General features: G+C 38.1%; 1 protein-coding gene across 1 annotated transcript in view; it reads right to left on the bottom strand.

Annotated features, from left to right (window-relative positions):
* SH2B2 (SH2B adaptor protein 2) overlaps positions 1-17,635 on the bottom strand; it is a 37,345-nt gene that overhangs the window by 6,472 nt on the left and 13,238 nt on the right. Inside the window, exons 2-5 of the mRNA XM_053457144.1 lie at positions 9,660-10,531; positions 7,040-7,141; positions 2,175-2,266; positions 1,499-1,593 (exon numbers count right to left, since the gene is read on the bottom strand). Coding sequence (XP_053313119.1) covers positions 1,499-1,593; positions 2,175-2,266; positions 7,040-7,141; positions 9,660-10,505 — 1,135 coding nt within the window. The 5' untranslated portion in view covers positions 10,506-10,531. The remainder of the gene's footprint in view (positions 1-1,498; positions 1,594-2,174; positions 2,267-7,039; positions 7,142-9,659; positions 10,532-17,635) is intronic.

Consider the following 17,635-nt stretch of genomic DNA (forward strand, 5'->3'; position numbering starts at 1 on the left):
TAACATCCTTAATGTTAAATAAAGTTTTAAAAAAACCCCAACAAAATAATGCTTTTTATTTAAGTCCTGGGCAGGGGCGCCAAGCGGTTGCTCGTGAAGTTTTCAGCAACCGCTCGGCACCTCTCACTCTCCATGACTCCTTCGCGGTGCCGGCATTTCATGTTGAGCGCCGGAATATGACATCATAGTGAGAAGGGGGCGCCAGAGGAGTAGTCGGCACAGGGCGCCAGAACACTTAAGGCTGGCTCTGATGTGAAGTATGTGGTTTTGTGTTTAAAGGAACAGAATAAGAAAGAACCTGTATAGGACAGAGCTAGTTAATTCAGTACCCTCCTTTCCCAGAGGTAGATCTGTTTAAATAGAAGAGATTGAAGATTGAATAGAACAGAAATTTAATGTATAATTGTATATCATACTGCAATTTGTGCTCAAAGAAAAATATTACTTTTTCCATAGTACTTTCCCGTTTTGTTTCAGTCTACAGAATGCTGTTCACTATAGTATGTGACATTTCAATGAGTGTCAAATCTGCAGATCAAATCTAGTTTTCAGTGGAAAATTGCCATGAGCCTTGGGTGCATCTGTTAAGACTTATGTGCCAGGGCTGCAGCTGTTTGCATCAAGAAAAATTGAACCACTTTCACCAGGGTTGTTAAAAGTGCAAGGCTGTAAATGGGCAAGACAAAGATGAAATACAGGAAGAGAGGTTGTAGGTTGCTGAATGACTGCTGCATATCATCATCTTTAAGGTACTTGGGCTAGTTAGACTATGTTTACTGCGCTGTAAATGTATTAGAAAATAGAAAAGTTAGGTATGAAGCATGGGCATAGGAACCAGGGGTGCAGACCCCCCCAAAAAAATTGCGGGGAGGGGGGTGGATAAATGATAAATTAGGCATATATCGTTTTACAGAGGCAGCAGGCAGTGGAGCAATTGAACTTACATTGCTCTGCTCCACTGCCACTTCACTGAGCTGTCTCACCACGAGGATTCTGCTCCTGTTGCTGCTTGGTTTGCGTGCTACCATGGTAATGCAAGCAGCTAAAACTACAGCTTACTGTTAGGCTCAAATTGGTAAGAGAAACACAGACTCAGGGGCAGGATTGAGGAGAATGCTGCCCCCCCTCAGATATTTAGGGGTTCCTATGCCCATGGTATGAAACATAAGAATAAGTTAACACAAACATATATAATGTGACCTAATGAGAGGGAACTGTGCCTCCATATGTAATAGCACTCAGGAGCCTGGAAGAGATATCTGGCTCAATAAAAGAACAGGTCTGTTGTACCCTTATCCAAGAAACCAAAACGTTATTTCCCTCTTGCACAGACAGTTGTTGGCCGGGGACCATATCTATAATGTTTATACACATGGTACTAGATTTGATAAGGAAAAACTTAGCAAAGCATACACTATTTTTTTTAAAACCAGTTCCTAAGAGGCTTATATACAATCTAATCTGACAAGCATAGCTCTCCAAAGCCATCCACACTTACCATCTGCCAGAAACTCACAGCTACACGATGATACTCTGCCTGGTAGACATGCACCCTGTCCACAAGATGAGAGTTCTATGTCTTCTCCGCTGTCTCTGTGTACAAAAGAGAACTGTGAATTGGACAATTCATTAATGTTTTCATTTACTTTTTTAATTTTAAATTGGTACAGTACTTTTTCACTAAGGGAAATCTTCAATGCTATGATACTATTGATTTAAATAGTGCAAACATATTCTGCAATGCTGTACAATGGGTAAACAGGACATAACAAGTGGTGCATAACATAACATTTTGGACTAACAGAACCAATCTATAGCTAAAGAGTATTCATCACAATAGTGATGAATGGACCTTACAACCATAACCAATAAAAGTCTTAGCAGGTCTTTCATTTTATCATTAACACTAAAGGTTTAATTACATTTTTAAGATGCCGACAGCCTACTAATGCCTGGCTTTGTGTCATATGACAATGATCTCTTCGAGAAAAAATATAAATGAAGCCAAATTTTATATGACAATTAGTTCAGGGGAGGGTTTGGGCATTCAACAGCAATATGTATTTTGTTTCCAATGGTGCATTTAGTTACTAATTTGTTAAATTAATCAAGGTATGTGTAACAGCACCTTTACTGAATCCCTGCGTTTATAAAATTAACTGTACTACACTTACCCTGGGTCTATACAATCCTGGATATCAGCTACCCAAGAGTGCTTCTGAAGAGAGTCAATAGTTTCTAAAATATACTCTGCAGAATTTTCTACCTAAAAGGAAAACAAAATCTTTAACTATTCACACAACATGTGACATTATGTATGTTAATTTGTGATGGTAAAGGCACATATAGTGTCACATACAGCCTCCAAACTAAGAATGCATATTAGAGTCCTTTTTAGGTATACATCTGATGTCTTCGGAAAACCTTTGGCTTAATTTATCCTCATGTCCTCCTGTGAGAGGGGCCTAGCTGGATCTTCACAATGCAACTGACCGCAGCTCATTGTTTATTGAATAAACCATGGTATGTGTTTATATGAATATGTGCATATAGATGTATACTGTATTTAGCTTCAAATAGCAATGTCCAGTGATACTTAGAGGGAATCAGTGTAGGTATGGCAGTATATGCTACCAATCTCTGGACACTCTCTAGATTTGGCCTGAAGTCTCTGGGCCAGTTTCTTCTTTCTCACTCTCCACCAAGTTGCCTTCCAGCATACCCTGGATAGTTATCCGCTATGCCACTACCAAATTACCGTATAAAAGTAACACTCACTATTAATATTTAAGAATAACAGCCTCCCTTACCGAGACAAGGCATACGTTCTAACTTAATAATGTAAAGTTGTGACTCTCAAATGTGTATGGTTTTAAGGAATTGTAAAGTTGTTTCTATTTCTATACATTAATTTCATTAAACTTCAGTTACTATTCATTTTCATCTTAATATGCCTCAGTATTATACATCTAATGTCTTAAGAAAGATCTGTGGTTTAGTTTATCCTCATGTCCCCTGAAGACTTCTTTAGACCTTTCAGATAACAGGAAATGCCAGTGCAACTATGTGGTTGTAAGGGTATAACAAAATACATACAAAAAAGCTTGAATCGCCAAACAGAAGTATGTACTTATGTAGAGCACAGGATGTCGAGCATGATCCATGTAACAGACAATTATAAGTTTAGTGCAGTGGCATTAAGCAATAAAAAGGCAAGATTGGCTATTAAATCAGTTAACCAATAAAGGTAATAGTCTTTATTCTACCATTTCCTATCTACTTCACTGGTGATAGCTCTACTGCTATTCATGTTGAAATATTTGCTTCAAGCTGTTTGATGAACGTGTGCTTACGGAATGAAATTTACATGTCAAACTCAACCTCCACCAGCCTGTACCAGGGAAGTAGCCAAAGAATGAATAGACTAAAACAAGAATGTGGTGAAGCCACAATAAAACCATTTCTGGAGTCCCAACCTTTTTTTAGACACACCCTAAGAAAAAGTTCTAGCCTTTAAACCACATATAATCTTGTGTGCATGCTAAAAACAAATACAAAAATCAGTTCTAAACTAAACAAGGAATAAAACTATGAAACCTCTAACATTACTAGGGTATCTAACAGAAGTCTCCTTCCCATGCATTGCACTATTCAGCAGAGCCTTGGTATGAATATTTGATGACACTACGCAGGTATACAGCATATACACATACACACATTAATAACTTTGGGTTGATCAGACCCCCCACTGGATTACCATTGTATATGTAGAACACATCCCTTGTTTACTTGGGAAATAATACATTCCCATTTCTCAGGCACTGTTATGGCACCAATTCTGGCCACATAATAAAGGACAGTGCACCATGTGCACAACACCAGGTACAGCTGTATCTGAAGGTCAAACTAATAATGGAAGAGTGTTCCGCTGTCTGGGATCATTCCGAAGGCTAATGTTCAGCAGAGTCATGCAAGAATGTACATGCATGCTTGTATGTTCGTGTTGTGTGGCTGAGATATAATGTGTATGTTTTGAGTGTGTTTACAGCTGTATAAACTGAGTATGTGTCATTTTTTATTAAATAAAAAAAATCCTGCCTTTTTTGTAAATCCAAGTTGAAAATTCTCCCCAGAGCTGTATCTAGCTCCTTTTCCACCCAAGGCAAGAACGGGAAAATGCACCCCCTTAGATTTTTACAGAAGGTTATTTAGATCAAAGTAGAATTATTAACAAGAACATTAATGACACTCGAACTGCAGAGGATTAGAACTAAAACAAATTTCCCCAAATCCAGTGATTTATTCACATCTTGTGCTAGTTGTGGCATGAGCAAGTTTTTGCATAAGTTTAATGGGACATTAGGGTCAATAGGACTGTAAAGTAAACTTTGGCACTCTAGGGGTTGTGTGCTATAATCCTCATTGTGTATATGCAGGTGTTATAGCATAGCCTTCATCAGTATACAGTTAGCAGACCTAAATATGATACAGTGCAGCTCATAGTGAGCATAAGCACATAGTCAGCGTGACATATGTTATACTGCATAAATCCTATTACTATACATTGAGCCAGACACTGATGGTTGTACTGCATAACTCCCATAATTATATATTGAGCTATACAATGACAATTGTACAACATAATATCATTAAATAGTAAGCCTGATATTAAAGGTGATGCAGTATAACTATCATCATTATATCCTGAGCCTGACTGTGGCCCAATATAACTGCCATCAATATATATAGTGAGCCAGACACAGACAGTGATACAGCATAACTCCCTTCATTATACAGTGATCCAGACACTAACGGAGGTACAATATGACTCCTATCACTATATTGTGATGCAGACACGGAAAGTGGTACACCATGAATTCTATCATTATATAGTGATACAGCATGACTACCATTGTTATATAGTGAGCCATAACGCTCATCACTATATACTGAGCCAGGCACTGATGGTGGAACACCAAAACTCCTGTCACTATATGCTGAGCTAGAGATTGATGGAGGTATAGCACTATAAAATGAGCCAGACAAATAGTTGTGCAGCATAGCTTCTAACACATACTGCTACTGAGAACTATTTATGATGCTCAACAAGTAACACAAAAATATTTTGGCTTGCTGGGCATCATGGGCTTACTCACACTCTCTCACTCAATGTCTCCCTACCTTCTTTGCCGATCACTTCCATGTCCCTGTCTCCTTTCTTACAGTTCCGCTTACTCTTTTGACTCTTCTGTCTCAAAAGGGTAGAGCCTCTGCGCAACCCTTACCCAAGTTTGGAGCAACAGGGGAGAGGCTGTCCACATGGTGAGTGCCAGGGCTCACCCTTGAGGACCTGCTTTCTGTGACCCCTCACAGCTCCCCCTGAGGCGAGTGCCTCACTTGCCTCACCCTTCCTATGGCTCTGATTCTCCCCATAAAAGGATACTAAATTTCAGGCACTAGCATGCTAGCATTAAACAGCATATTTCTTTAACTATGAAAATGCTATATGCTGTCTATAAGACTTGTCATTCGTATTTGGGCCAACATGAAAACAAACACGAAGGGTGCGTTTTCCTTGTTTAGCCCGGATACCAAAGAAACGAACATGGTGGCGGCAAAACGCACACGAAGACACAGAACACGACGAATCTTTGTGTTTGTCTTCGTTAATCTACTAATCTCCCTGGTCCCTTCCCCATCTAGCCTACCTTATCTACGCAGCATCGCAGGGGTTAACAGGAGCAGAAATCCGTAGGTTCGCGAGGAGTTAACTGGTTGATGCCAGAGGAGGGCCCTGCCGGTGAAACTCCGTCTGGAGTCCGTAGACCTTTAACTCTAGGAGCAGGGAGAGCACTGGTCTCCCCAGGCTGAGTTTCAGCACCAGGATTTTAAAATTCTGTACAAGCAACTCTATTGGTCACCAGCAGGGAGGCTCGTCTGCCATCAACCAATGAAGACAGGTGCACTTGCCCCTCCTACCACCAAAGCTGCTGCGTACTGAGTTAACCCTGTATTAACCCCTTCTAAAAAAAAAAAAAAATGAAGAAAAAAATGAACATGAAGAACGGGCGAATATTCGTGGAATAAGATGATTTTTTTCACCATGAAGATGAACACGAAGAGTTGGCCGGCGCCCAAGTCTACTGTCTACGTGGACTGGATAACTGGTACCTTTTGAAACTATCCAGCTTAGACTCTTTTTTGATAGATTTGATATCAAAAAGGGGCCTGGTTTTCATAAAACTTTAGGTCAGGATAGCATGCATCTATGTTGCACAGCCAAAACATGATACAACATGATCTTAATACAACATTTAGCATTATGGTTTGAATGGCGGCATTAAACCTTGCTCCTTAACTTAACAAGGAAAAATACAACAGAGATGGTCTTTCTCAAAATAAAGATGTTTACGTAGTGCCTGCCATACATCAGAATTTGGGGAACTTTACTTTATTTTGCTCTGTCTCACAAAGCTACAATAAGTTTATGAGTATATATAATAATCATATTTGGATTTCATATTGTAGTGGAAGGCCTCTAGCTGAATATCATGGTTACTCATTGTCTAATGAAATAATTTATTTATTAAACTATTTACATCAGTTTAAACAATAAAGAAAGCACTTGGTTTCAAGAATATAGGCTTTTAGTTATTCTCAAGGAATGAAACAAACATCCCTCCATTTTGCCATTTGCTGTGAATTACATTCAATCTTCTAATGGTTATTTTGTGAAAAGTGAGTGGTAGAGGCTTACGGAACCTAACAATACCATCATTGGTGTCCTAATAGACAAACTGAAAGACACAAACTTTGTTTTTCAAAAATATCATTACACAGATACAGGATTATCAGTCAAAAAATGAATTTACCAGATATACATACTGCTATATTTATATGTTCTAATGAAATCTTTACCTATGCTGAACAACTATAGCATCTTGTGATGAGAGGACAAAGTTTCACGTGTCCTTGAAACTTTCCTTCAAGATGTAATGGTGATGAAATCACAATAAAACATCAATAATATAAGCAATACCTTTAATACAAACGTGTTGTCTTTGTCTGGCATCTCCAATGGCATTGTTGTCCGAACCTCAATAATGGCAGACAGAGGAATGCTTACTTTAGGTTTTGAAGACTGCAAAAGATACATAGGTTTATTGTCACCATACAGAAGGATAAAAGCATATTACATTAATTATGTATGTTGATGAAAACAACAAGTTAGACCTGGCACCAGAGTTGATTCTAGACTAACTGGTGCCATGTACAAAAATTGAGCTAGGAATCTACTTCCTACCACAAAAAGATCAATGTTTCATATAACATAAAATAGCAAATTTATTAGAAGTGTATATTCCATAAATGACACGATCCTTTCAGCATATCTTTGTTCTTAAAACATGATTGCTCAAGAGGTACCCTATGCCCACCCAAATTTGACTATGCCTGGCACATAAATAAATTTACTGATCTCAAACTCTTGTGAATTTACCAAAAAGGTGGCAAAGACATAAAGTAATGTCATGTAATAAATTAAAGTTACATGTACATTTCAATGACGCTACTAATAATATGGCAAAAATGCCATGGCCTTTCTAAAAACACAAAATGAAGTAATAGTTTTTTCCAAATAAATGTAATGTTCCAACAGAGCACGTGTACACCTCTCCAGACATTCTCTGTATGACTAGATAACTAGTTATTTTTTTGTGACAGGTGCTACTGTGGAACTCATAGTTAGCCTTATAGGAAAGTTAGACTCCAATGCTGTCTCCAATGATGGCTTTCACTTTTTTTAAGCCCCTTGAGTTGCCATGTGTCTGCTGTATATGTGTTTTTATGATGGTGCCACAGATTTGCATTGCACTTTACAGTATAATAAATAAAAGTAGGTACATAAGTGCAGTCATATAATATGTACTGTAATCTACAGATTTTGTTTGGGATATAACTGGTATGAATACATTAGGAAAGGAGGTCCCTGTCCCATAGAGCCTATGGTAGTTTAAGTAGTAGTACTAGGTATTTATTATATAAATAACTTTGCACTTTTTATACATCAAAGATGTTAAATGTCTTTATTTCAATGTAATTACCGTATTGGCTCGGATATAGGCCGCCCCCGTATATAGGCCGCACCCTAAAAGTTTGGTGCTTTTTTAAAGAAAAAGTTTTTTTCTTTAAAAAAGCACCAAAAAACATGCTGCCACTCTGTCCTCTCCCCCCCCCGAGATATGCTGCCACTCTGTCCTCCCCCTCCGAGATATGCTACCACTCTGTCCTCCCCCCCTCGAGATACGCTGCCACTCTGTCCTCCCCCCCCTCGAGATACGCTGCCACTCTGTCCTCCCCGCGATATGCTACCACTCTGCCCCCCCCCCCCGACTTACCAGAGCAGACTCCCGGGTGTCTTACGGGGCCGGAGGGGGACATCTATGCACATCGTGTATACAACTCCCGGTGCCGGCACTCAGCGGAAGTGCCGGCACCGGAAGTTGTATACGCGTATTGCGTAGATGTCTTCCGCCGGCCCTGCAAGACACCCGGGAGTCTGCCCTGGTAAGTCGGGGGGGTTAGAATGCATCGTGCGCACGTTCACCGGCAACGGCGCATCGCAGCTGCCGGTGAACGTCCGTGCAATGCGCTTAGACAACCTCCCGTGCCGGTACTCCCCCCCGTGGAAAGTGCCGGCAGGGGAGGCTGTCTGAGCATATCAGACAGTAGGATGCAGGTCCCCTGCACCGCTGCGGGGGATCTGTATCCTAACCCCGCTGCCTGCCCGGCGCCCGGGACTGCATGTCCCGGGCGTCGGGCGCTAGACCCCGAATATAGGCCGCACCCCCACTTTAAAGACTTAAAGTGGGGGAAAAAAGTGCGGCCTATATTCGGGCCAATACGGTATATATGGAATACTTTTAACTGTAGTTGGAAATTAGATAATTGTACCACTCCAAATCAAAAAATCAATAGGTAGACTAGTGAAGGTTATATTATATATAATCCAAATATAAGCGGATTTCTGGTCTATTTTGAGATAGTCCAAGTAGGCTTTTGGGATGAATTAGCCATTTATTATAGTAAGGGGGTCAAGTGCTGTATTTGGGCCAGAAGTTAATATATTTATTAAATAAACACAGAATATGAAAGAAAGACAACTGTCATTTCCACAAGTCTTTACATAAATAAACTAGAAGAATGAAATGCATAGCAGGAATCATTCACAATCAGAAACTGAAACATTCTCTATACATTCTACTGGGAAAGCTGAGAGAAGCAAGTCTCACAATTTCATATGTATCTATTCCTGCTGGAGTTCTGAAGTGTCAATCCAAAGCTTGTAAGTGTTTAATCATATTTACATGGAGCAAAACACACCACAGCAGAACAAAACAGAAGCTTACGTACTTAGTCATAAGCATATGCATTATTTTTTTTTATCAATAACTAACAATTCACTGTGTAACAATTACAACACTAAAAAGAAGTCTTTCCTTTCCAATGTTCTTTGCGTAGCATATGGGTTATTTATGGAATCGTTTGCATTTTCAATAATTTATGCCTGCACTGAGTTTTAAAAGAACTTCTGAAGTTTTGCAATACAAATGACAAATACAAAGTAAGTGAAAGAATAAACCCAAAGCTATCAGTCTTACCTTTGGAGGCACAAAAAACTCAAGCAGGAATCTTTCTCCCTCCATTTTGACTGCTTTCCTCAAAAGCAAACGGCATTTCTGCCATTGAGAGCTACCAACACAGTTTGTGTCATCTGCCACCATGTACCTTAGCGTTCCCTCTCTCTGAATGTCAACTACATCAATCTTCGATGGCTGCATTTTTGACAGCCGTAATTTGTGAGTCCACTTTTCGCGTGGCTCAACGTGTTCTTTACTACCAAGAGTACACTGGTCACGTTCTGAGCGTCTCGTCTGCCCATTATCCAAACCTGGTTCTGGAGAAGACTTTCTGTGCCACATTTCTTTCATACCGTCTACTACACACAAACTCATGTTCCTCAAAGAAAAGCCCTTCTTAAACTTAGTCTTGGGGTTTCCATGAACTGAAACATCTTCAGAACTGCGTGACTGGCCATAAGAGGAGACCTTGTGAGCACGGCCCTGAGTCCGACTTCTGTTTGTGACAGGATTGTCCATGCTGTCCAAAGATTCTGTTGATGTTTCTTCTTTTCTTGGTACAAAATTTCTAGCTAAAGGCACCTGGCAATTCTGAAGACCTACAAAAGGTACAATGTTATACTTTGATGGAGAGTCAGATACATATACCCTGCTAACCTCAAAACTGAAGAAGTCTAAAAAATTGGCTGCAAAGTGGTGGGAGAATGATGTTTCTGCTCCTGGGGCATTGTAATGAGGATTCTCTTTCAAAAACTGGCAGAACTTTTGGGCAAAATCCGCAGCGGCAGCCTGTGCATGAAGCTCACAGAACTCCTTCCAGTCAGGGAGCTGAGAGGAAGAATCCTGATTAGGTGCATCACCATTCATGGTTATTCCATTCCACTCTTAGAAAACTGGAAGACAAACCAAATTATAATATTAAGCACATTTAAGAACACCTCATAACATACTATTGTTAAGGAGAATCACTAACCTCATTGACATACATAAAGGACCTTTGTACATAAACCACCAGTTTCCATTCTAAACATAAAAATAAGACTACGATATTAGAAGGGTAGTGTGGTAATAAGGTAAAAAAAATAAGGAACATTTAATTGCTACATACTGCCAACAAAAACAGGTTAGATTATCACCCATGTCGGGTCAAGGCTAGCCGAAGTAATTTTTTTTATAAATACCATATCATTTGCAGGTTTTATCTCAACAATCGTCACAACATTTGTTCTAACCCCAAGGGAGTGCTAGTTTTGGAACACTGGTAAAAACAAATTAGTATAATTTACATGAAACATATGAAACTATTAAAGGTAATAAATGCAAAAAATAGCAACATTTGCAGACATGGGTATAATCCATTTTCATCTACGGTGTTATTAAACTGGATAGACCAAATTATCTCCTCTCTGGAAAAACAACATTCTCTATAGCCTTCAGTCTGCTTTCTGACTTGGCACAGATACAGTGTGTTCAACTTGTATTTACAGTTTACAGCCAAGAACACCAATGAGACCCATCAGCGTCCCTCAACTAGTGTCCCTTTGCAGCATCCCACATTTATCTGCTACAGTATGTTACTGTTTAATGTTAGTTTTCTGGTTTGGAAATGTATGTAGCAAAACATAAAATTTACACTTCAGCTGGCGCTTAGACAAAATTTCTTGTTTCTGGAATTTATTTAGTTAACCAGTATTTAAAAATGTCCCAATATTACTCATTAATGTTCTGGAACGTCACCATTATACATATATATATATATAATAATTTCACTTGTAAACATTTTATGTATTATAGGTTTCCAATTATAAACTTTTCAAATAAAGTAAAAAGAAAATGACTTAATATTTGTTTAAATGTAGCAAGCGTTACACTTTTTGAATTTTCATAAGGTTATTTAGTAACCACTGCAGTTAACTCAGTGTCAAATATGTGGAGAGTAGTTCTTATTCAACGTAACTGTGATGCATAATGTATGCTAGTCAGCAAGGGCCAACAAGACATTTCTGTTGTATTTTATGGTCCAAGTTAGAAACGAAAGAGAATGCATTTAACTTTCAAGCATGCAGCATATTCAGGAACCCATAAAATTAAAGGCACATTCCAGCCATCATGTACACTTCAATGCATATGATAGCTGTGTGGTCCATTTACATTTTCTTGTCCCTCTTTTAAATGCAGGGAGTTATTCTCATTTTCAAAAAAGTTTAAGGGGAAGTTGGAAGCTGGATATCTGTAAAAGAAAGTAATATTACAATTATTATTAAGTTATGGTTGAACTGTCTGTGCAAGGTAGTTGGCTCAAGTGAATGCTGAATACTTACAAACCCAAACCATGCTGATGCATCCTTCAATGAGCAATACACTAATTTGGATAAAAAATCTATACAACGTACTCTGTGAGAACTTTAATATGCATTCTGCCAAAATGGAAAAAGACAAAGAATTTACAGCCATTTGACAAAATCTTCTTTCCTTCTCCATGATTTGAAATTTCTTGCCAGTGATTGGCTGTCAGTCAGTGACAGGACAGTACTGCCAATTAAATCAATGGGAATATTCATTTCACTGATTGACAGCTTAAGCAGGGGAGGAAAGCGCCCCACTGTAATCAATGGGAAGACTTTACATATGTGCACTGGGGTCTAAACAAACCCTTGAATGTAGTGTTGAGCAGAGCTAGTGCAGGATCTGACTGAAAGAGAGTAGATCACATATAGGGAGATGCATCCGGCCGAATGCACCTCCTGCAGGGCATTTAGCTGGAGGGGGTGGGAATAGGGGCAAATGCATTTGGGGGGATTCTGCAGAATCCCGGCCCCATGCATTTGCAAAATGGACGTTATGAAAACTTACCACCCACCTATCATAAAAATAAAAGTATATATGATGGCTGGAATGTCCCTTTAAGATAATTGGATCAGAACAAACACTGACTCTTTCCTGCATAATGCTTGGAATCATAAGTTAATCATTTCTATTGAATGGATTATAGACAGACCCCAGGTGCAGTAGCTAGTGGATTTACAGAAACTTTTTTTATGCATATAAAACAAATGTCTTATTTAATCAAAGATACAAAAAATTATAAAGATAAAACATAATTAGTGGTTAAGACAGCTTTCCACAGACTGCTGTAATGCAGTATTAAAGATTTGGTAATGTAATGAATTAAAAATTCCATCATCCGAAAAAAAGGGGGATTGTACATTCAGGACACAGCAGAGCAGTGGGATAAGCATTGACTAGTGAATAGGCTGCTATAAATAATATATTCACGTATTTACTACAAAACTTTACCCACAGAACCAACTTCACCAATATTTCCCACATCATTACTTTCTGTGTTATACAGAGTAATCTTTTTATGTAAACATACCTTAAAAGGCAAGACACCCCCTCCCCCAGTGGACAATCTGCTGTTCATTTTCTATATTGTAACAAAGTGACAGAATCCAACAGAGCAAATCAAATTCTGCTTTCACACAGAGAATGTCTTACATCACAGCAAACATTTTGTTTGTAGAAGTTAAGAGCCAAATATAAAAATCTGGGAGCCAGCATATTTTTTTTCCCCAGGAAGAGATACAACCATAGAAATCAAAATAAAATGGCATAAAAAGTTAGGAGTCCGATCTAAAAATCGGGGCGCCATGACTACCCAGCACCAGGGATTTAGCCAGTCCATTATATATATATATACACAGTATATAATATATATTTGAATGTATATATTATAACATGCTATATACATGAATAAATAATATTTTTAAATATAGAATAGGCATTTGACAGTGTCCAGGATAATGTCATACGCCTCTATTTTCACTGTTTTGGAAGATTGCCTGAACTCTACCTGGGGTAACATACTATCATACGAAAATCTTGTATGTTCTCTATCATGGTGTTAAGATTTGAAATGACTATAACATAGGACCACCCCTGTTAATTTGAGGTGCCCATTCAATATACCAATTGTGTTTACCTTTGATGTGGTAAAAACTCTTGGATGGGGCTCAAGACAAGCTTTCTAATATTCTAAATTATTCACAGGAGGCACTTTGCATTCTTTAGATAATGAGGCTTATAGTTAATTATCTTGTCCACAGAATCATAACTTTTAAATAACTAAGTAAAGCTACCTAAAGGTAACTAATTTCAAAACCAGGGGGCAGACAGAATTAGTGGGACGTTCTGCTACAGTATGGTACTAAAAGCAGAAGTGAAAACATAGCTGCTATCCCTTCTAACTTTAAAAGTGTTTTTTTTCCTGTAAGTGGATCAGTAAGCAGACAATGTTCTTTAATTAAAGTGAACAGTCACGTAAAAAGAGAATCTCTAACATCTCATACAAAACTGTAACTAAATCTAAACAAAGTTCTGAAATTTAAATAGGGGTAAGGAGTATGAGGGAATATCCATCGAAAACATAGGCATTTTCTGTCGTTAAGTTAACAATAATAGTGAGAATAAAACATAACCTGTATTTGCAATCAAAACGGAATCAACCAATTTATATCTCTTCTTAGTCTCGACCGTAAAGGTAGGTTGTTTTATTGTCTTTTTTTGGTTATTTAATCTAGAATAAAATCACTCATTTTCTTACATGTCTGGGTTTTCCCTTTCATTTTTTTATGCTTATAACCAAAACAGCTTGATAACAGTACAACATATAGAGCATATAGAAGTACCAGCAGCCAATCTCATATATGCTATCTTAACACTAATGGTTTCTGGTTTCAGTAGAGGCAGTTAAATGAGTCATTTTCTAACTAAATAATGTGCTCTGATCTGCATATAGTACATGCATCAGTCCATGCACAATCAACATCAAGATGTTTTAAAAAATAAAAATATATTATGGGGATTAGGCTGTTTCTTTATTCCATCATGCTAGTCTAAGGCTAGGTTTCCATTTGGGTTTTTTTTGCTAAAAACGCCTATAAAAACGCCAATAGCGCCACCTGGCGTTTTTTTGTGAAAAACGGCTGCAGCCAGATGTTAGCTGTTCTTCAATAGGAAATCGCACAATGCCATATCCACTTGGCGTTTTTCTGTTCGGCGTTTTTTCAGTCCTCTTTGGCGTTTTTCTGCTTTTTTGGGCTCTGTGGTAGTTTTTCAAAATCGCAGCATGTTGACACTCAGGCGTTTTTTGCAAGGAAATCTTGGTGTTTTTTTCCAATAGAAGTCTATGGGAGAGAAAAAACGCCATGAAAAAGCCATGTGGGTTTTTTGCCTTGGCGTTTTTTATGGCGTTTTTTTCCCACAGTTACAATGCAGAGGATGGACCCAGTATCTGTGTGTCCTACGAGAAATAGGCTGGAAACAAACAGTTTCACACAAAACAAAGTTCATATTGAATTTTACACCATTTGGAACAAACATGCCATTACAAACAAACATACCCAACTGGATCCTGCGTGCCAAAAGCAACAGCAAACAATTTGCACCATCATTTGGGGCCAATCTTCCTAGAGGAGCAGACATTCGGAATAAAGCATGCCTTACAAACCACAGAAAAGAGACAAAAGGGTCCGCTGGGGCGTGTTTAAGTAGAACTCTACCAAAGAAATGACATCAGGAGGGGGCAGATACTTGCCATTTATCTGAATCCCTTTTAGCTGGGTGAAACTTCTAACTTGTAAAGGCTGGAAAAACTGCCTAAGGTCAAAAAAAGCAATTTCCACAGAAAATAACGCAGGACAAAAACCCAAGTGGAAACCTAGCCTTTCAGTCAAGGCAGAAAGTCTGTCACTCCTATTGCGTTTACTAGAGCTTTTGTCAAACTTGCCTTCTGAGGAGTTGAGATGACTTGGTAAAGTTGTAGCACCTTTTAAAATTCATTGTCTATTTGACTGAGGAGTTACTATTCTTTTCATGAGAACCTGCAGCAAGTTCGTAGAAAAGTCGAGCTGAAGTGCTGTTGCTGGCAGTTTGTTTGTAATTGAGTTACCTAATTTCAACCAACTCAGCTGAGCTGACCTGAACAACTGTACTCAATTGGCGACCCAACGCAGGCACTAATAATATTATTATTATTATTTATTGTTTTATATAGCACCATCAAATTCCGTAGCGCTGTACAATGGGTAGTAACAGAGACAACAGGTGAGGAGGGCCCTGCTCAAACGAGCTTATAGTCTAGATATTTACTAAAAATCAAAAACATGCTACAATAACTGCTAAAGAGCCATGGCATTATATCTTTAATCCTTTCAAACACGGAAGACTTGTCATTTTACAATATGGACTTTGGAATCATATTTATTTTCATTGGTTCCATGTGCATGAGTTGAAAAGGGGAATAGAATCTTTGTTTTTTTTACAACTACAGTACCTCTGTGTTTCTAAAAAGGAAGTGGAACTGAAAGTTTGTTTTATTTAAAAATGTGAGATAGGCAAGGGAATTAAGAAGCTAAATTATGGAACAACAACATGCAGCTCATTCACCGTGTGCAAGCTCTCTGGGCTTTCATACCGTAAATGCAGCTTTGCCTACTCTGTATATTATATTGCCCGTGAGACACAGGGGTAGGCTACATTTAGGAAAAGTAAATATTATTATTAGTGTGTGTGTTAAAAATTACACACAGTGATATATACACTTATTACCACCAGTCATTGACTAGGCAAATATTTTTAAAGGCAAATAACAGAAGAATAGTTAAACAACTTTTGTCTGCTTTTGGTTTTGCTGGGGTAAACATAAAAATTAATTTAGATTTTTTTGGTTGCTTGTTTATGTTGAGTCCAAGTAGAAAGTGGTATGCTGTGTTAAAGGTTTATATCCACCAAGAACACTGTCAAAGATTTGTCTGGGTGTTAAACTATATAACTAATGGAAGTTAAAGGAGCAACATTTGTGTTTCTCCTGAAACAGGTGGAAAATGTTTATGCTTTTTCATGCAAAATGCATATGTTGAAGGATATAGTAAAGGTTAACAAGGCTTCTTGCATGAATACCAGAAAATGTAACCATTTCCCAGGCCACATCCTGCCATAAATATTATTTGGAGACCTGGCCAGGCCTCATCATAAAATCAGTGAAGAAGAAGCACACCCAAGCAGGGCATCTTCAATGGATACCAGATGACATATCCTGGGTGCCATAAAATCCTACAGGGGACCAGGTACTGGAGTCACACAGGGGATGCAGCACATAGCATCTTCAGAGTTATGGTTCATTTTCCAAAGTGCTGACAGTATGAGCTCTATAATTATAGGAAACTTGGCAGGAGGGGGTTAAACAGCCTGAGACACAAGAATAGGTCAACTAGCCAACGGGTGTTTGGTACCTGTGTGTAATAACCTGGGGGACGTGATCACCGTGATCAGTTTGCTGCTAGGTTTTATACCCAGCTCATTAAGATTGTCGGAAAGTGCCTGGGCTACACACTCCCCTCCCATGTGACACAAAATGGGCATCTCCTAGAGACAAAGAAGATTTCTGTAAGAATTCCTTAAAAAAACAAACTTTGAATGTCTTCATATTTTGGAACTGAAGATTCACAGTGATTATTTTACTTTTCTTTTGTGTGTTTTATCCTTGTCTATTTTAATACTATTTTGTTTTGTAACTTATTTTACCATTATTGTTGTATAAATTATATATAATGTATATATTTAAGCACTTTGGCTATTTTATTTAGATTAAATATCAATTAATCAGTTCTGTCTTTGCGCTCTAATTTTTAATTCATAGCTTTTGGAGATGGCACGTTTCTGTTTTTGATGACACAATAACGACATTATAAAAGCCCCCACCTGTCTATATTAAAAAAAGAAAAAAAAAATATATATATATATATATATATATAAATCCTATTACGTATGCATCAGTAAAGCACTTATGCAAACACTAACAAAAAATAATAAGCTCCTATTTTTGTATCTGACATGTTTTCATATGTAAAATTTAAAAAATGATTTCGCACTCATGATTCTGCTGCTCACTTCTGCATTTGGGTTCCTGTTTTTTTTTGTTGTTGTTTGTTTTTTAA

This window comes from Spea bombifrons, chromosome 2, assembly GCF_027358695.1.
Source record: "Spea bombifrons isolate aSpeBom1 chromosome 2, aSpeBom1.2.pri, whole genome shotgun sequence".
Lineage (NCBI taxonomy): Eukaryota > Metazoa > Chordata > Amphibia > Anura > Pelobatidae > Spea > Spea bombifrons.